The following is a 20,423-nucleotide window of genomic DNA, read 5'->3' on the forward strand; positions in this document are numbered from 1 at the left end:
CTGAATTGCTCTGGTTGCTTTGGCCATTAACGATAATATTTCTCACAAGCAAGTTGGACCTGCTGTGCCTGATGCTCCCCTATCTCTCACCACATGTGGCCATTGCCACTTGAGCAGAGGGTGCTCTGCCTCCAGATGAGAACAGAAGCGTTTTGCGCTGCCCTGAGCTCCTGGAAATGCCTGCATACAGGCAAAGGAGAGCACACGAGTGAACTGCCTCCCTGGCTGCAATTTTCAGATGGATTCAGTGAACAGAGCTGAGCCCCAACTCAGGGTATTCCTCGGGGCTGGAGCTTTTTGGAAGAACGGATCTAAATGCACTTACAGCATGAGACGGGCACCAAGCACTCTTGAAAAGCTGGTTCTGCCTGTGGGTGCTGAGCCTGTAACAATCTCTAGACAATCTGCCCCCTTGGCTGGAAGTCAGAGACCTTAAGGGAGCAGAGAGGGGAAATATGCAGACTTAAGAAGAGAGACTCATGTTTCTCCCAGGGACCTCGGGGACTAGTTGATCTCTACAGAAGGATGGTATGTTCAGCATGACTTACAGTATTAGCTGGCTCAGGCCCCAAACCTCAGAACATTGTGTACACTGCTTAAATCCAGTTTAGCCATTGCTGGAGGGAGGCAAGGCTGCTTTATTTGAAGAGAACCCTGACACGCACCTGAGCTTTGTCAAACAAAAAATGCTGAACGTTTTTTTTTTTAATTATCTTTATTTCGTTCGCTCTTTATTATATTTTTTTTTTTTGCTGAAGGTGATCTTCTCCCACTGACTTGATTTCTTTTTGATTGTTTGAGGATGAATCACACAATCCTACATGTCTATCTGTATACTGAATGGGACTGTGGAAAGCAGACCTGATTAATGTCCCCTACAAGGAGAAAACGGTAACTGATGCTTTTTAATTACAAGTTTTCTGCATTATGGTCTAGTTTTTCACCTCATAATCCTTAATAGTATAATAGAAACTTAAGTAAATGGCTGCCTTTTCCTCTTTGGTAGTAGATATAGGTCAGATTTTCATGTTTAATGGTTATTATCTCTGACACACTAATTAGTGCACTGAGTGACTCACAAAGGTCACATCTGTGTTTTCTTCACTGCATAGAATCATGGACAAGGCTGTATACGCATATCAACTGATTCTCCTAATTGCTGTGTCTTCTGGAGTCATTTTCACCAGTGCAAAGTCACTAGTTTGACTTGGTAACTGTTTTACATCTACTTTGTACTTATGTCAGTGAAAGGAGGGTCAGGAGTCGTCAAATCCACAGCCCATGTCCCCTCTTCTGCACTTCATAAATAAAAGCAATCATGCCTCACGCATCCTTGACTTTTCAAGCTCTGTGCAGTTGCAGTCAAAGGGATGAAGCTGTTGCCTTTCCATGAGGAAATAAGTGGAGCTTTTATTCCCTGTCTTTGACCAAAGCACTTAGATGGTTTTAGGCCCGGTGGATTGTTTCTAATAGCAGGCAAAATTGATCGCTCAGGTACTTTGATGCAGTCTTTTTTTTTTTTTCATAAAGAAAGCACAAAATCCTGTTACCTTGAACAAGGGAGGAATCACACAATAGGAGACAGTTTCTTTGTAAGCAATTTCAATCCTTTCAGCCAGCACTTTATCCAGAAGCAGTCTTTCCACCAGCTTTTTAGTGGGGTTTATCCGGTTCGGGCCTGGTTTTGAGAGAAGGCTGCAGGAGCACACAGCAACTCCCCGCACTGCCCCCGCCCCGCTTCTGCAAAGCCTGTCAACGCAGCCAGGACAAACAGTGAGTGCATTAGCTTCTTCTCCACTTTTGCCCTCTTGCCTTCTTTCGTAGGGGAGGTCTTCCTGTTCCAGCTGCCTGGTTCGGGAAGAGAGCTTGTTAGTTTCTTACGCTGGTTGCCAACAAAAGGCAATAGTTAAATGTTCTGGGGTCAGTGAGGTTATGCCTGAAACCTGTGTGTTGGTGGCATTAGAATTAGATACTCAGTATCTGTCTTTGCTTTGAGTTGAAGACTACGACCTTTGCACGCTTGCTGTCAGTGACAAGGAGCAGGAAGATGTGTGGAATGAGGGCTAGATAAGATTGTCACTGCTCAAGTAAGTTTTTACTTTATGCTCCTTTTGCCACTAGAGAGAAACAGCTTGTTAACTAGTAAGCAGTATGCCTTGCTAATACTGGGCTGAATTTCTCCCCATTCCTTGTCCAACTTATCATATTTAATCTTGAATTTATTTGTAGAGAAGTGCACAAGAAGTCCTGTTTAAGACAGGCAATTCTCTTGCAATATTGTCCTGGACAGTTTCCAATCTGTTAATGAATGAACACTGACACCTAAACCATCCCCAGGGGAAGTTCAAGATCCATCTGAGTTCGGTAAGAGGTTCCTAAATAGCTGTAGCAAGCCCGTACTTCAAAAGAAATGCATTTTGCTATTTTAAAATATGAGAGTTTTGGAAGGCTTTGAATATCAAGATTAATTCTCTGTCTATATGCAATATAAGGTGGCACGGAATAGTGAGTGTGTCTCACTCAAATCGGAAAGGTTTTAATATAGCTTGGACTCTGGATTTGATGGTCTAAAGGGTTAAGATACGACTGTTTGGGGGGAGGGGGGTTCCCAGAGCAGACTGTGCATGTACTTTTCAGATTCCTTAGTATGTATCACTGGATTAATGTGAAAAATATGTTACGTTAGGTATCAGCACTTGAAATTTTGACTCAGGGATTCTGATTGGATAGATTACTGAGCAGTGTTTAATTGAAAGTTCTAATGAGGTTCTGAACAAAACATGACTCACTCTTGAACAACAGGGAACAGTTTCTATTCCTGACAAAAAGAAGGTCATATGGAGCCAGATGTTGCCCTGCATTGTGTGAACCTGTTTGCATAGGGTAGCAGGGTAAGGTGGATGTAGAAGCTGAGCAGAAGGCGGGGCAGCTGGGCGGGTTTGGAGACCAAGATATGCACCAGGTCACTGAAATTACAAAGTGAAGCTGAGTGGGGTAATCCCACTGCCCCATAGTAGACATCTACCTTCGATGTCGAGACTGAAAGTCTGCTCTTCTCTCTAGTACGGTCACTGAGAGTCCTGTTCTGAACCGCTCTTTGGAGGTGCCTGCCTCCATTCACTGCATAAAATAGGTATTATTTAATATGGGCCTGTGCTGAGGTTTTCATCCCAAAGTGATGTACAGATAATATTGTTGGAAAAAAAGAGAATGCAAAGTCTGGAACAAAAATCCAGTTCTGGAGGCGTTCAGAATATTTAGTTCCTGAGATTGGGTCCAAATCTGCTAGAGATGAGGGCCAGCATGGAGCTGTCGCTGGTGTTTGGTTGTAGGGGGAGAAGGGAAAGACCGCATCTTGGCCATGATTATTTTGAGTGAACTGGCAAGTAGTGACTACTCTGTTACAGGCAGTCATTTAACATGGGAAAATGTCAGTCCTGTGTTTGCTTTCAAAGCTGTGCTCTTGTTTGTACCTGGGCATAAGAGCACCTTCATGTTCTCCTCCAACTGGAGAGGCTCATTTGGCAGTACAGTTGGTCTTGGGCTTTCAAACAGCTTCCTCACTATCTTAGAGTGTTTTGAAGGTGAGGGTCTCCAAACCATAGTGCTGTAGATCACAAGTGGGCTGCAGAAACACCATTATTGAGCAGATGGATAACAGCGCAATTAAAGAGAAATTGAAATCAAGTCTTGATGCCTTCTCTGAGTTCTGACAAGACATTTTAATTGTTTAATCTTCTCAAAACTTAAAAGATGGACACCTTATTCCACAAGATTTTTAGAATTTGCAATTGTTTAAGCCTAGTCTTCTGGGTGAAGCTCAGTGTGTGACTTACTCCACTTAAAATAAGACCTAAGTCTTATTTCCCCCCCCCCCACTTTTTTTTTCTGAACTGCTGGACTGACTGGCATAGACATTCAGGATTGTTCTATACTGTGTGGATATGGACCATCGTAACACTACTGCTCAGTTAAAGGTTACTAATTACTGTTGCAGAGACTGTAGTTCCTGGCACCCTGGCAAAAGTCACGCAAATAAAGGTTCTACCAGCATTCAGGTTTGAAATTATACCATCTAGGTCTGCACAACAGCCAAAATGACATCAGCCTTATGAAAATGATGCATGTTGTTTACATCTGCAGAACATAGGAAATGGCCTGCCCAGGGGTCCATCTATGCCAGTCCTCAATCTCAGCTGGACAAGCCAGTCTCTTCAGTGTTTTATCCCTCATTTGTGACTAAGAATTAACTTAGTGCTGCAGTTCCTGATTAGATGTTACCAGATATATGCTCAATTCTCAAATAGATGTTAATGCTCTCAAAACAAAGAAATCTAAGTGAGACATGACTATTTTTTGGTTAGTGATGATGCTTTGAACTCACGCCAGCATGATCCAGGAACAGTTCCCATTAAGTCTATTGATATGAGTCTTTCCTCGAAGGGGACACTCAGGAAACCTCACCTGAATTATCTTTCAAAATAGATTAGTTAAATTCTATTAAGCTCCTATGCAGATATTCTTATTCAGAATTAAGTGGCATTAATTTGATTTAGTGTGTTTCACTCTGAAACTGAAGAAAGCTGAATCAAATGAAGGCCACTTTAATTCTCAGTAACAGCATCCATGCAGGACTGTAATATAACTTCACTTACCACTTTCAAATCACACTTGTGATTAATTTGGATTAATTTTTCTGACTTTCCCTGTGAAGACAAGTCAATAAAATTGTCATAGATGACCTGACCATACTTTCTGCTGCGTCCCCTTAAGCATTATGGACCTAGTTCCTCCTCAGTGTTGGACAAGTTGGTTCCAAGTTCTGGGTCTGAAGATTGCTGTTATTTCTAGTCTCCAAGAAATTCAATTTACTTGATTTATATTAAGTGCATGAGTGTAGAATCTAAGTGTCTGCCCAGGCAAGAGCAGAAAGCTACTGCTGGCTGGAGTTAATGTTCCTGTGGTATAGTTGTGTATGTGGAAGGCTGTAGTGTATTTGCCTGGTTTAAACCTGTAGTTTCAGCTGTTCTATATCAGGCACACTAAATTTACTTGTAGTTTTAAAATAGGTGAATGATTTGACAGCTAAAAGGTCAGGTCATTTGTGCTTTGCTTTTACTAATTAATAGAAAACTATAGCATCTGATGGTACTGTCGAGGATTTCTCATATAATGCCTGTGCAGACAACATGTAGAAGAGTGTCACTGTATCCCCCATGCCTTCCCCCAGCTTTGTCTTTTATCACAGTTGCGCTCTGAAGTACTCCAAAGCTCAGCCAGCATATATTCTAACTCACAAAGGTCTCTGCAGAGGGAGGGGTATTGACTTCTCTGTTATGTGCAGATCAAATTTCAGCCTTTCAGAGTTCTGTCCAATTGCCAGGTACACTGAAATCCAGAGAGCAGTTCTCGCAACCTTTACGTGACTTTGGCAGCCTGCACATGGCTATGCTGCACAGCACATGGGCTCACCTCTTCACCAGAGAGGGATGGCACCACAGGTAGGCAAGCACCAGCTGTGAGAAGCATCAAGAAGGTTTTGCAGGCCTGAGAGGCACCAGTGCTAATTCACAGAGCTCAAACTGTTTGTCCTAGGCTGCACTGTAAAGCACCTTCCCCCGGAAGAGGTCTGCCTCTGGGTGTCACCTTGGCTGTGCAATTTGAGCTCGCACTCCTGCCTTCTGGGGGATGGGGCAGGGATTTTCCAGTGCCATGGCAGGGCTTGCACAAGCCCTGAGATTGTTTTCACCTGTTCTGTGAATTGACGTGATCTCCTGGCAGCCATGAGAGGCCTGCGCTGTTGCCCTCTTCCCAACACACCAGCCCAAAGCTGCAAGGAGTTAGGTGGACGTTAGAACTTCCACTGGCTCTGGAGGGCTCCAGCTTGTATTTTTATAACAAGGAAATGAGTCTTCTCTGTGTGCAAGGATTTGGTGTGAGTAGTACAGAGCTGTTTCTCCAGAGATACTTGGCAAGCTAGAAACCTTTAATAAATAAATAAAAATAATGAGAGAGGGAAAGAAGGTGATCACAAGGACAAACAAGGAGGAGAGGATCTATTGTCAGTTCAGCTTTAAAAATGAAGCAGCAACACAAGAAAGCAGAGGAACGTGCTTTAGCATAGAAAGCATCAGGAGTCTAGAGCCTCTGCAGGTCCCGAGGGATTGTAAAAGCAGAGTAGAGTTAGGCTCAGGGAGCTAGCTGGGGAAGTCCTTTGAGAAGGATATGACCTGGCTGCGATCCTCCATGCCAGCAAGAAGGCAGACAGCAGCACTGGGTATGTGCTCAGGAGCAGGGATTAGTGGGTGGGGAGCAGAGATATGCTGGAGGGCAAGATGGGCAGATTTGCAACTAGAGAGCCTGGCAGAGGAGGAGACAGAGTTCAGGTCCAAGAACAACAGTGAAGCCATGGGCAGGGAGAGAAATGGGAGGTGCTGAGAACGCTATCATTTGTGTTCGATGGCCCAGCAGAAGATTGTAATGCATACACTGTGGAAGGAGTGTATTATTCAGGAAACTCATTCTCTCCTCCTCACCCATAGTCGGAACCAGCTGCAGCCCACTAGGAAGCCTTGTGGCCTTGCAAGCGCATGTTGGGTTGGCGTACACACAGAGTAGGCAGGGGGGTGTTGCTTGTTTTGTCAGTGCTAAGCCTCTTTCCATTGTGTTTAATATTGTACAGATAACAAGAGCATGATGCAGAAGACAAAAAACATCCAGTTAAGCTGTTCTCACACACACACACAGAGCTATGCATGCCAGGATTGCCACATTTGGGCACAGCTGCTGCCTCATTCATTTTAAAGCTTCTTGGCCTGTCCTGAAGTTCTCAGGTCTTCCCCAGGAGATCTCATGGAAGGCAATGAGAGACTTGTGAAAGACATATGGAAACCCAGATCTCATGTAACGTTCTCTTTTCACAAAAGTATGAGCTTTAAACTGTCCTGAGCTGCGAAATTCTGATAGGGGCATTACAGAAAGAAATGAATTGAGTCTCACCGTAGCTCTGGGAGAGAAATACGACTTCTTATTTTACAGCCCTCTCAAGCACTGCTTTTAAGAGGCATTTAGATGTCTTCCTCACATATTCCGAACGATTAAAGTCATTTTTTTTCAAAAGCAGCTCCTGACTACTGACTTAGATCTATTTCTAGAACCTGCAGGCCTGCCGTTTCTCAGAATGATTGCGTATTTATATGTAGAATACTGAAATATTAAAAATAAATAAGCATGACTTTATTCTCTTGTCTTTTTGTAGGATGGATGGAAGATAAATTATCCAAAAAAGGATTTACTCTCTCTCACAGCATTGAATAATTCAGAAATTCAGAAGATTCTTCCTTTTTCCCTCTTCCGTCTGGTTGGGACTTGCCTTTGGAAGAAGATTCCCCAGAGGCCACACACTGTGTGGAGCCCAGGTAGCCTGGTTACACACTGCTTGTGTCTAGTATTTCCTAGTGGCTGGCTCCAGCCTTTGCTCAGCATGCATCACTCTATAGAAGCCTCTAACTTGAAGTGGAAAAATTGTTCTCCTGAGGTCAGGCCTTTTAGGCTGCGTGTTGCAAATAGTGGGCAGAAAAGCTTTGGAACTGCTAGTGAGCTGCTTATAGTTTAAGACAACTGAACACAATCAGTTACCGTGTCAGGCACAGACTATATTCCTGCGGAAGAAACCTGTTATTAAGAAAACAAGAACCATTATCTTATCTTCAGACTTTGGAAACACTAACATCAGCTTTGTGTAACGATACAAAGGTCTGCCTATGTACTGCGAGAGCTATGAAAAGAAACATATCCTAGATGACTGAACACACTTTTTACATAGGTTGAAAATATAACGTTGTCTTTTTAAATTAAAAAAATGACTAGATAATAAATAAAGATGATGCAACGATCAGGGAATGCGGTCTTTTGTTAGGTACCTTAAACTCGGGAGGACTTGAGAGTGCTCAGTGCACTGCTTGGCATTCAGCGCCTTGAAAGATCTGACCCTTCATTTGGTGAGCTCAGTCCTTTCTGCACTGGAGCAAATTTTACTGGGTGCTGACCACCCTCAGTTACTTCTGATTTTACGGTTACCTGCAGGAAACCTGCTTTTAAAAAGAGCTGCTAAGAACCTTGAAGAAACCGGAGAGGCCTGGCAGTGATTCCAGGGCTCTGGATTCATTTTCATAAGCACTGAATTGTCCATGATGTGTACTGAAAAAACAGTAGGACTGCTATCTGCATCTACTTTTGAATTAGACTGCAAACCCTACTACATACCAAATACATAATGCCTAGTATGATAGGACCCCAACATTGATTGAGATACATTTGCAGATATAATAAAGACACTAAAATACTTGGAAATTAATATTTTATATTTAACTCCTTGCATGAGCTAATGTGGAGCAATTTGAATTTGGCTTGCATATCCCGCTAATTTTTGGCTAGTAAAAAAATTAACTTTTGCATCGTCACCTCATAAAGTACCACAAATTTGAATACTGCTACGGAATAAAGAGATTCAGAAAGGTCTCTTAGGATTCTTCATGATTTTACTTGAGCTGAAGTTGTTAAAGTGAGGAGAAGCGAAGTGAGGAGAATTCACAGGGCCAAATTAATCTATGGGGTAGCTAAAGAAACCTGGGTAACTTGGGCTAATGTCAATCTGACCCAGCGTGGATGTTGTAATCTCCTTATTAACTGTTTTCAAAAGCAAGAGCACTGAAGTAAAGGGTAAAAGTAGTGGTAAGGCTGTAATATACTGTCGCATGAGGCTATTTATTGGATCAAAAACCTTTTAGCAAATTCTGGTAAATTTTCCTTTCTCAGTCTAACGCGAATTGGGAAATACAAAGCGTAGGCACATCGACCTCTGGCACGGTATGTGTGCTAGGGTAACTGCTGACCTCTTTGGGCAACAGAATTTTTGGCCATTTGTATAATGATTTGCTATCAAACCATCATCTTTGGTTCGCCAGCTGGTGTATTTCCTGTAGGCAGGAGCTGTTCCTAAGAAATGGCTTGGCCAGAGAGCACAGCTGTAAACGTGTAGCTGCAAAAGCGGGATGTACGTAGCTCGTACCAAAACGAAACACCACAGCCACCCCAGCTTTCTCCAAGAAATGGCTGCTTATGAACTTGGCCAACCAAGAAAGGCGCAACAGGAACGAGCAGGCAGAGCCGTGCGGCCGGTGGCGCCCTCCCCGGCGGGCCGCCCCTCCTGCCTGCCCCGTCCCCCCGCTTTCACAGCCTCTGCCGCCGGTCCGTTACTATTTCCTCGCCGCCGAGGGGAGCGGGGGGGGGGGGTTGTTTGCGTCACCGCTTGCGCCACCTGACAGAAACTTTGGGGGAGGCTCCCGGCGAGACGGCCCGCAGAGCCCCCCGCGCCGCCGCCGCCGGGCCCGGCCAGGCCGCGGCCCGCCCCGCCCCTCGGCCCGGCGCTGCGGCGGCTCGGCCAGGCCCGGCCCGACCCGACCCGGCCCGGCCCGGCTCGGCCCAGCCCACCGCCGGGCCCGGATTGGCGGCGCCGGGCGGCCCCGCCGCTTCTCCTCCCCCTGCCGCCGCCCGGCGCGGCGCTGGCGGCGCGGGCCAGGGGACGCCGCTGCTGCCGCCGCCGCCGCCGCCGCCGTGCCGGGCAGTGCCATGAGCCGCAGAGAGGTGAGCGAGGCCGGGCGGGTCCGCGCCGCGGCAGCGGGAGCCGGGCGGCGGGGAAGGGACGCATCTGCCCGGCTCGGCCCGGTGCGCGGGGCCGGGCCGGGCCCGGGGAGCGGCGGGGGCTCCGCGCCCTTGTTGTCGCGGCCGGGCCGGAGACAGACGCTGCCGCTCGCACCGGGGTGACCGAGATAAAAATTGGGCTGGAGCGGGGCGTGCAGTTAGGCAGGGGCGCTGCTCCAGGAGAAGCGGTATCTTAAAAATCAGCAGCCAGCTGTAATGTTTATTCTTGCTGGAACTCGGGGGAGGGGAGTCTTCAATTTACCCTTAGTATCAAAGCAGAGAGATTTTTTTTTTTTTTTTAATTTTTTCTTCCCCCACCTCAAATCATTTCCTTTTCTTTCCTGTCCTCGGCGTCAGCTTTTTAGTTTCTGGTTCTCTCGTAGCTCGCTGTATCATTGTAGTTTACCTCGCTATTGCAGTTCAGTGTCTGAATCTGTTTACTGTCTCGTAGAAGTTCCTTCTAAAGGTCTGAGCTCAAACTTCTCCGTGGTGCCTATCTGTCAGCAAACGCGTTAAGGAGCTCCCGCAATAGTTCATAATTCAAGGGAGTTGGGTACGCAACTGAGCTTAATTTAAACTTCTGTTTGTAATTTTCATATCTCAACTGTAAAATAAATTACTGTAAGACTTCGGTGCTGTAAGATTATCTTCTGTTAAGATGCTTTGTCATACTCCTCTGTTCACGCAACTCCTCTTTCAAGGTGTTCTTGCCTGTATAATTCAGGAAAAACAAGGCAGCCTCACAACCTCAGGGGCACGTCTTATGCAAGATGATGTAGCTTTACTTGGAATTTTAAAATAAGTCTATATTCTTAATCTCTGAATAAAATTCAGTCTGTGTGAGTACCTCATATCAATTTTATCAGAATTGAAAATGTGCTAAATCAGAGGTAAAGGCACTTAAGCAAGAGAAAGTAAGCTAGCGTTTTTTATGTTAGAATTGGCTTTTAAAGACTCTGACTTTTTTTTTTTAATAGTGTGTGAGAGGTCACTGTTCTGATTGGCTTCAAACCTGGTCCACCAAACTGCTCTGTTGTATGTGGCATGTTATTAATACTCCATGTAGGTGCTGCAGTTTCAGAGTAGGGTTGGGTGAGGTGATCTCCTGAGCAGAAGACTGAAAAGATTCTTCTGCACTCAAAGGAATCTTATACTATATCAAAGACCTCTCTTTGGGTGTTGTATGATATTCCCGGTGAACTGTGTTGGTAAGTTGAGTACTTTTTTTTTGTGAACTTCACTTTTGGTCTGTGTGAAGAACTTCTTTAAATGACCTCTCTTTCATTTCAGAAAAGAAAATCTATTAGTGAAATCCAAAGTCAAATCTTGAAAGAGGACACAGCCCAGTAAAGTACATTTATTTATTGCATACTCCTTCTAGATTGGGTGGTGATGTCATTTAGTAGTTTCAAACATTAATAGCAAATGCTTAGTTGTCCCTAAATAACTTCACGACAACTATATCACAGAACAAAGAATGTGGAGTAGGAAACCTAGGCAGAACGTGTAATGCTAAGAACTTCTCTGTTGCAGTAGGTGTGTAAACAAATAATGGGAGATAGTCAAAACTTATCTAGTAAAAGGGTAATGTAATGGGAATACGTTAAAACCACATAGCTGGAGGAATGAAGATGCGTTTTTATACCCAAACAGCCTATTAGTTGATAAATTAAAGGGTTGTGCTGCTCTAATCTCACCTTTCTTTGCTAACTCAACCCAGTCTGTTAGATGAAATCTGAATAAAGAAATCTCTTGCAGTGTGCCTGGAAGGCCACTGACAGTATGTTGCGTAAGATGTACAGATGACCTGCTTTGAGCATGGCAGTGAACATGTATGGAGGCATGTTTTCTGTGCTAGTGTTCCCCTGTCCTGTGCAGCATCGAGGATCAGGCTTTAGCCTAGTGGGGCCCATTATATAAGTAAGGTCTGGTGCTGAGCGCTTGAAGTGTCGCTAGTGGAGCTGGGAATAGCTGCACAGGAGTTGGAGAGGTAAAACTTGGTTTATTAATGTAAATTGCAGGTTTCAGAAGAATAAAGGGTCAGGAAATTCTGTTCTTTACAGATTCTTGGAGCTTGGGGAAGTCGCTCAAATATCTACATCTTTATTATTTTCCACCGGTAAGCTGGAAATTGTGATATTAGCTGTCCACAGTAGCTAGTTATGTTAATTCAATGGTGCTCTGAAACATTTATCCTTGAACGGAAGCATCATGTCCTAAATCAAACATTTGGATGACAACATATGTTAGAAAAAAAAAAATTGGCCTAAAGATGAGAGAAATAAAGAGTTAATACTGTGAGTCTTCATGAGTGTGTACTTAATATTAAAGAGACATACTGTATCCGATGTAGAAATCAACTTTGGGAATGCATTAACATGCTATGTGTGCCCATAAAGGGGACTTTTCTCATTCTAGTAGTGTAAGGGAGAGTTATCTTAGGACTCTAGAAAAGATGTGGTGATTTTGAGGTGAGGGATCACAGAACAATTAAATATAGAGAGAGTACCATATGTCAGCGCCGGTGAAAGATGCAGCACTTAAGAGGCAAGTGAAGGAGTTAAGTGAGGCAGTGCTGGCCTTGTGCCTGCTAGACAGTGAGAGACCTATCCAGAGAGAAGCCTCCATGCAAAGGCATCTCATTTTTATATTGATGCTTGGCCCAAGATCTCCGAAGGTCAAAATGGGACTTGCAACGCTATATGCAGTTGACCTTATTCCAGATGTCTTCCCCTTGATATAGGGTTAGAAGTTGGCCCTGTTCTGAGCAAGAGGTTTGGTCAGACAAGCTCTAGAGGCCTCCTCCATTGTAAATATGATTCTGCAGTAGTGTTGTAGAGAAGAAATGACAAGCATAAATTAAACTCTTAAGGTACTTATAGGGCAACATCTCTGTCAGATTTCAAAATTTCAGGTAATTAGCAAACAGGGTGTTTATTGTATTTTAAACTTATGTTCCTGGAGAAACCATCCATTCACTTGCACTGGCACGAGGCATCTAGGAACCCTATTCATGAATCGGTCTTGATTTTCCCAAGTTGCTGTATAATGATCAGAAGAGATGATTTCTAAAGAGCTTAACAAGAGACAACAGATGACTGTAGATGAAGGAAACAGTAAGACAATATGAACAGGCAGAGATTTCAGCATATTAATGATATAACTATTAAGCGTTTTTAAAGGTGTAATGACAAAGAGACTTAAAGAGAATTTGATGGAGAGTAGAAATCAATAGAGCTACTAAATTATTGACTTGATTACTGCATTCTGATTCTGTCCTTCGCTACTTTTTGTGTGCAGAAAAAACTTAGATTCCAAGTTCCTTTTTGATTATTAGTACCTTTCAGCTGCCTGAACCTCTTCTTGAGTTTTACTAAGCTAAGTTGATCTGAAGGCTAACTACCGCTGAATAGTCTCTTCTCTTGCCCTGTGACAGTATCTGCAGCTCTTATGGCTACAGCTCATAGCTTTGTGTAGCTCAGCAAAGTTCTGTGTCTGTTGAGAAATGCGCTGCAATATTCTCTTTTTTTTTATGTGAAAATTACCACATTCTCAACATGATTTAGCGCAAATGAAGACTTTGTAAGAAAATTTGATGTTGATGTGAACCACTTCTGTTGAAGTGTTTGGTCATTAGTGAGCAGTAGGCCGTTATGTGTGCATGAGGCCTTGATTGGCTGTTTGTGTCTCTAGCTATCTATTGGGGCGTGCCTTCTGTGAATCTACAGAAGCAGTGTTAATCAGCCCTTCAAGAGGAGTATACGTTCTGTAAATAAAGATCTTGTAGGGGCTTTCAGTTTTGATTTTTAGCAAAAGACTTTGAAGGTAGAAAATGCTGTGTGTTTGGTTCTGTCTACCAAATATATGCTCTCTGGTATACTCTAAAACAGGATGTGAGAACAGGATGTTTAATTAGCTAAGTTCCATCTTCCCCTCCTTTTTATTTTGTGATGGAGATTTGTCAGTTTATATGCCATATATGATTCCTTTGATGCTCTTTGGGAGAATAAATTACTTGGTGGTGGGAGAAAAGTTTGCAGCAAACTGATGAAGCAAGGGGTGTGGTGCACCTTCATAATTCTCAAACTATCCTGAAGTGAAAGCATGAAGATCCTGTGTTATTTTTTCCTGGTGGAAGGTGGGTCCACATTGTGAGGAATAAGCAAACAACCTGCTATGCTGTTGAATTAAGTGTTAGTGTTGGGGGAAGGAAGGGATATGCAGGAGGAGGAGGAAGAAATGAGAGTGCCTAGCTAGCTAGGTTAATAAGGATTGATTTATTTGTTTTTACTTTTTTATTTTGTTGGTAAGAGGACCTCTGGAGAACTCTACTGAGACTTAATCAGTAGGATACAAGGCATAGACTCTAGATCTGCCAGGCCACTAGGTTTCTTCGTGCGGGGGATCCTTTCATTGGTGTCTTTTGCTGTCTCAAATATGCTAATTCTTGCCTGGATAAATGATATTGTATTTCTGGGAAACTGGTGAAACTTAGCTGGACCACAGACTATTGTGTCCAGCTTGGTATTATGTCCACTTCTGTTTTTCTGTTGTTGCTTCATGCCTCTGGTGCATGAAGCTCAGAGCGCTCTAGTGCAGCTCCCTCAGGTCTGTGGGGGAGGTGACGTCTTCATTAGGCTGACTGGAAGAGGACATGGGAGATGGAAACGGGCTTGTACTCCCAATTTTTTTTTTTTTTTAATTACAGACTGCAATGGGAACAGCAAACTTCAATGTATGTGCAATCTGGGAACAATTTCTTGAAATTCTACTGAGTAGCACAATCATACATAGCCTGAGGAAAAATAATATTTAACTCAGCAAAGGCAGAAGTGCAAAGTACTGCATTGTCTGTCCCTCAGAGATCTCTCTACTCTTAAGAGCAAGACGTAAGAGGCCTTCAAGTGTTCCACAGTGAATAGTGAAAACTTTAAGATTGTCAGTTAGTATCTCCCATTTTTTGCTTGTTCTTTCAGTGCATTGGTGCGTACTACTATGGTATGTGTAAAGCTGTTAATTGCTGACCCCTTTTTTTTATATACTACTCACTTTATTATTGTAGAGGAGTGCTGTAAATGGTTCAGATCCATAAAGCAAAGGTTTGGGTGTTTTTCGTGCTACAACAAGTTCTTTTCTACATGTGTGGGACAGAATCCTGATTATAGTGTCATAAAAATATATTACCCGATGTTCACATCAGAATTGTGAGTGATCTGTTCTTGGACTGTTTAACTTTTTAAAGCTTCTGTTAATGTGGCAAGCCCAAAAGTTTGAAGGCAGAAAGTTAATAATTATTGATCAAGGTCCCATTCTGTCCTGAGGCAAGAAAACACGGAGGTTAGGAAGTGGTCTCTGAACATTGAACTTCACCAAAAGGCATTAGCCTCTGCGCCTGTTCACTTAAGAGTGTTGTGAGGATTGAGATTTAACTACCTGAAGACTTAGCACTTGTGTATCGTTTTTCAGAAGGACTGGAGGTGAATGGAGCAGTTTGGATTTGGGCCAAGGTTTGCTTAGCATAGGTCCAAAAGGATTTACTTTGTTGGCAAATTAAATTGTAACTCTTTTAAGGTGATATTTGGGTTCTTTTGTGCGAGTCCTTTATTGGAATAATCTTGCGTGTTAACTTAGTTTCATGAGGTTTTGAGCATGCTTACAGAGCAAAAAAAATCCTCCCTTTGGCAAGCATAGAACTTCCAAACAGATCCGTTCTGTGATGTGACATTTGCCTGCGTTGTTGTTCCTGTGTTATCTGCCTTCTCTGGAGTGTCCTGCTGTGGAGCAAGGCTGTTAGGGTAATGAATTATTTTTGGATCTCCGGTGCTATGGAGGTATCTCTTTTAAGGCCTGACTGTACAGCCTAACAGCTGTATTGTGATTCTTCTTTAATGGAAGTCCTTGATGACCAGTATCTAGAAAATAAAACACGAGTGTTGAAATTGCTCAATTAGGGCTTCTGAGATGAGTTACTTGAAAACTTCCGCTGTTAGCCAAAGCCCGTCCTGCCCCCCCAGAAGTTCTCGGAGATGGGAAGCAGAGGAGCAAGTTTTGGCAAGGAAGTGGGTTAGAGTGGCTGAAACATCTTTGTGCAATAAGCAGTGTAAATTTTGCATGTGTTTTTCTCCCCCACTTTGCCCTCCACAAAGAGAGGAGTTCTGCGGCATCAGATTATTTACCAGTCTGCTTTATGTTCCAGGTACACAGAACTACTGTCCCTGATTAGGCAGATCATTAGTGTCTTTGAAGAGATATGAGAATATCATGGTGAAAAAGGGTAGCTTCTCTTGTCATCTTGCTTTCTTGCACTCATATTTTCCAGCTCTCTGTTCATTGTCTTGCTCTCCTCTTTATATTAACTCTGTCCTTTCCAAAGAGCAAGGCACGTTATTCTGCTGTGCCAAGTCCAAATCAATACGTTGCTCAGTGGTTAAGTTAGTGCTCCAGAAGACAAGAGATGATGGAAGTCAAATGATAACAGAAGATCAATAAAACATCATGGTGTTTTCCTAAAGGCCAGAAGGATAGTACAAATGAATAGTTGTATGATCTGGGCTTTAACATTCATTACGTAGTGCCTCTGTGGTTTGGAAACTGTTATGCTCTCTGACCCCACTGGTGTTGGATGATAGGAACACTGCAAAAGAACACCCCTTAGTGATGGTGAAAGCATTGGGTGCTCTGGGCCACCTCTCCTGCCAGTGCTGGGTTGTACCCTGGCAAGCAAGCTATGCAAAGCTGTCGTATAACCATTACAGACCTGAAGCTGTGAGAAGATGGGATGGTCAAGCTTAAAAGAGGATCTCTCTAACAGTATGCAAATGCACGTTCTGGAATTGGTTTCCTCTTCTAAAGGATCTGTTTGAGCGCCAAAAACTTGTATATTGGGTTTCAGTGGTTGATGCAGAGGACCGAGAGCAGTAAGACTCTAGATCTTACTCTGAATTTCATGTGATTTAACTTATACTTGTGCTTATATTTTGAACTTCAATTTTAAAACTCAAACCAAGCTGCTCTCCCCTCTAGCACTGGCGATTTCAAAGTGGATTGTAAGGTACTGAAGCACGTAACGGCAACCTGTCATGAGCTGTAATGAAGTTACGATCTGAAATTAAATAGCTGCAAAAATAATTTTGTTTTGCTGGAAGTTGTGACTAAGATTGAGGAAGCAAAAACGTCTGTTTTATGAGCCCAAAGAGAAGACGACGACTTCTTTGGGAGGGAGGGAGATAGTTATACTCACGCTGCTGTGATTAGGGTAGTTTGATTAGGAAATACTGATTAACATGTGATATTAAAAGCAGGCACAGTGAAAGTTGCTATCCAGGTTTGTCTCTATCTCTAGGCTTGCAATTGCAGCATGTTGTATTATCTTCTCTTTTGAACCTTCTGAATATGACAAACCTGCCTGTGATTCTGCAGGTTTCAGAATGTATCCTCTAGTTGAGGCTGAAAACAATAATCTTGCAACTGAATTCCCACACAACTCCCGCCTCCCTGCCCAAAAGTGGCAAATGCAAGGTGAAGATTTCTATGCCCTGGCTGCCTTCCAAGCTGGGTAATTCCATTCTGCTTGCTTAAGACATCTGTCATTTCTGTTGCCCGGAGGGGCTTCGCTTTCTGTCCCAATACTCTTGTGTAACGTTTGGGGTTGAATGCATAGATAAATGTGTTTTGGTGGTAAATGAAATGATCCATATGTTCCCTTTCTTGTTTGTAACTGCTGTTAAGTCTGATAAGGCTTATATTTGTAAGACCTTCTCAGTAATAGTTCCTTTATGTCTAATCATTTTCACACTTCTTCCTTTTCAACTTGGCTTGAAATATTACACAAATGAATTGTGAAAAGGGAGAAGAAATAGGGGGAGATTAATCCGAAATGTCTGTCAACTCCAAAATATGCTAGTTAATAAAGGCTTTGCCAGGTCTCTAATAAACCTTCTGAGTGAATACGTAAAAACTCTTGCAATACTATTATATCCTTATGAAAAAAGAATCACATTGCTATTACTACGTTTATGCGTTATTTTTAGTGAATAACAAGAGACGTGGGTGGAGAAAGGACCAGCTGTGCACGCAAACTAGTTCCAGGTTTGTAATTCCAACGAGTCATTCCTTCTGTGATAACAGGCCTAGTTCTCCAAGGTGCCTTAGCACTGTCCAGAGGTTACAGGCCACCTGAAGATTCATGCCCAATGCTCCTAGAGAAGTGCATGGACTCTGAATGATTCACTTTGGAGGTATGTTGTGCTTAAGAGCGTAAGTGGTATTTGGTTGTAGGGACCTCTGTTTTGTCACGCAGCTTTGAGGTGTGGAGTGGCAACTCTGTGCGTAAAGAATGGAGATTAGAAACCCTTTCTCTTCTGATGAGTTGGGACAACTTTTCAGCTTTGTTTTTAATAGCCAAACTTACATAATTCTATCTAGATACTTGTTATTACTTCCGTCAATCTCAGACATTGCGATAAAGATTATAAAAATGAATAAATTGCCGCTGCACCTTGAATGTTGTTTTACTACTTTGCTTTCCCAGTATTTAATTTTTAAACCTGCTTTTTGGATGGCCATCATCCAGATGCCCTAAGCAGTGTATCTACCAATTAAAACTGTTACGAGTTGACTGTTCTGCCAGTGTCTTCCTAGTCACAGAATGAATACAGTGTGAACAGTGGCTTTTCAGACCTCCTTCTCTGATACCTGTAGCTAAAAACTTACTGTGCTGATCTGTGTGATCCATCCAAATCTCATACTGTTAAAGCTGCTGTGAGGACATTGTCAGTTATGATCACACTTCTAACTCCTTCGTGGAGTTCAGGAGAACTCTTGTAGGTGGTATACAGATTGTTCCATGGTTTAATGGAAATGAGCTTGTCTCCCTGAGCGGTGATGAATGTGAGGTGAAAAGATTTCCAACCTGTGGCTAGGCTTCCACTTGTAGTATTTTTCCTTTTCCAATTTTCCTCCCCAAAAGCCCCCCCAAATCTTGTTTCTTTTAAGCTCTTAATTATATGTGGTATGTCAGAGGCGGCTCCTTAGAGATGGGAGGGGTTCCTCAGGTGCTGGTCATCACTGATGTGTCACCTTATCCTGGAAGACAACTGTAGCTGCCCCACATGCTTGGCTTCTCTGACCTGACGTGTCTCAGCAATTACAGGCCTTGCTTAATGACTACACCCCTGATGGATAGTAATGAATGAGGAAGTGAGCACATATGTACTCACTGACTTGTTAACAGTGTATATAGTTTAGCGCTTGTATAACTGATCGGCTCTATTTGATAAATGAGTGTACGGTAGATTTATTAAGCACGTATATGAAAACGTGGCCGTGTGTGCAATTAGAATTGTCTGCTTAATACTGTAATTGAACAAGGCAGGATATGGCTCAAAGACAGTTTTTTTCCCGTTGCCCTTTTGAATCCATCTTGTAGCTTTTGCTATTCTCCTATCTCCTAGCAAATCAAGACCTTAAATTCGAGGACCTAAAATTCATTTCCTTAAAGCTACTTTAGTGACACTTTCTGTACATGCACAAAATGTAACCCACATACAGTGGAGTGCAAGTAGTTATCAAGTAGTTATTGAGTAGTTGAGAATACATAAACGTTATTTCTGTCTGCAATAGTAGAAACTTTTACAGTGATGAAGGCGTTTGCAGCTTTTGCTAGGCAGATGTGGCAGCGATAGTATCTGGTTACTGAACAGCAAAAGTCGTGAAATGCAAAAGGGAAGACTTTGGCCGTTTTTTACCAGGAAATAACTGCAAAGGAGGGTGAAAGTGAAAAGTCTGCTCGTGTACTAGCTGAGTTTAAAGTAGAGCTGGGGTTCTCTACAAAAATTGGTTAACAACTTAATTTTTTCTTTAATTTATTCATACTGCACTATGAATTCAACGGACAACCAGGGAATCGGAGTATGTATTGCCACAAGGCACCCACCTTCTGACCTTTTCATTTTCAGCCTATGGGATTGTCAGATATGGATTCCTGGAGATAATTATGTTGATTCACATTTGCAAAAGTGAAATCTGCCTGCATGTTTTAGAGCTTCATACGTAGCTGATCAGAATTCAGAATGTGCCTCTCTGTAACAAAGAGGCCTGAGAGGAATGATTTCATTTACAGATATTCTCCCGTCAGCCTAGTCTACCTGAGGTCTGCTTTCCCACTAAGATAAGGACCTATGTCTATGTCTACGTGTTATAATAGTGAATTATACCATATAGGAACAAATAACTGCCTTCTGAGCTGAGAGAGAGAGAGAATGAGGAATGGCTGTCTGTTTTGCTTCCTGCGTTATTGATCATTGGAAACTACTTTTCACCAGAAGCAGTGAGAATACTGTTCGAAGAGCGTTGAAAACTCCAGAAAACTGTTAACTGACTTAAACTTTTCAGGGAGCTTTGTGTTTTTATTTTAAGTTCTTGGCCTGATTTATGGTCCTGTGGAGGACCCAGGTTGGGCTAGATCAGTGTTGCTGAAAGAAAAGGAGAGGAGAAACTGTTCTTATTCTTCCTAGTCTTATTTCAGTTAATTTTTTGAGAATCTTCACATGACAAATTGTCTTTCCAGGTGTGTTACCAGTATGCACACTCTGAGAGAGAAAAACAGAGTAGGAAGGATCCTCCAGTATTCGTGTCACTTAGGGGTATGAGCAAAAGGCTTTGAGGTACGTGAGGATCTCAGTTTGCAGCATCACGGGATACTGGTCTTTTTTTTTCCTTAT

General features: G+C 42.8%; 1 protein-coding gene across 6 annotated transcripts in view; it reads left to right on the forward strand.

The window, feature by feature from the left end:
* The first annotated feature begins 825 nt into the window (after nt 1–825).
* The window catches only part of TEX2 (testis expressed 2), a 71,616-nt gene continuing 52,018 nt past the window's right edge, over nt 826–20,423 (forward strand). For 3 of the 6 annotated variants that reach the window (XR_011135427.1, XM_068913349.1, XM_068913352.1), the window contains exons 1-2: nt 826–891; nt 7,259–7,418. Coding sequence is in view for 3 of the 6 variants with exons in the window: in XM_068913349.1 (XP_068769450.1) it covers nt 841–891; nt 7,259–7,418 (211 nt within the window). In the remaining 3 variants the exon portion in view is untranslated. Of the gene's footprint in view, nt 892–7,258; nt 7,419–9,550; nt 9,646–17,834; nt 17,940–20,423 lie in introns of those variants that run through there. The other 3 variants (XM_068913351.1, XM_068913353.1, XM_068913350.1) reach the window with 2 other exon arrangements.

This window comes from Struthio camelus, chromosome 19, assembly GCF_040807025.1.
Source record: "Struthio camelus isolate bStrCam1 chromosome 19, bStrCam1.hap1, whole genome shotgun sequence".
Taxonomy (NCBI): domain Eukaryota; kingdom Metazoa; phylum Chordata; class Aves; order Struthioniformes; family Struthionidae; genus Struthio; species Struthio camelus.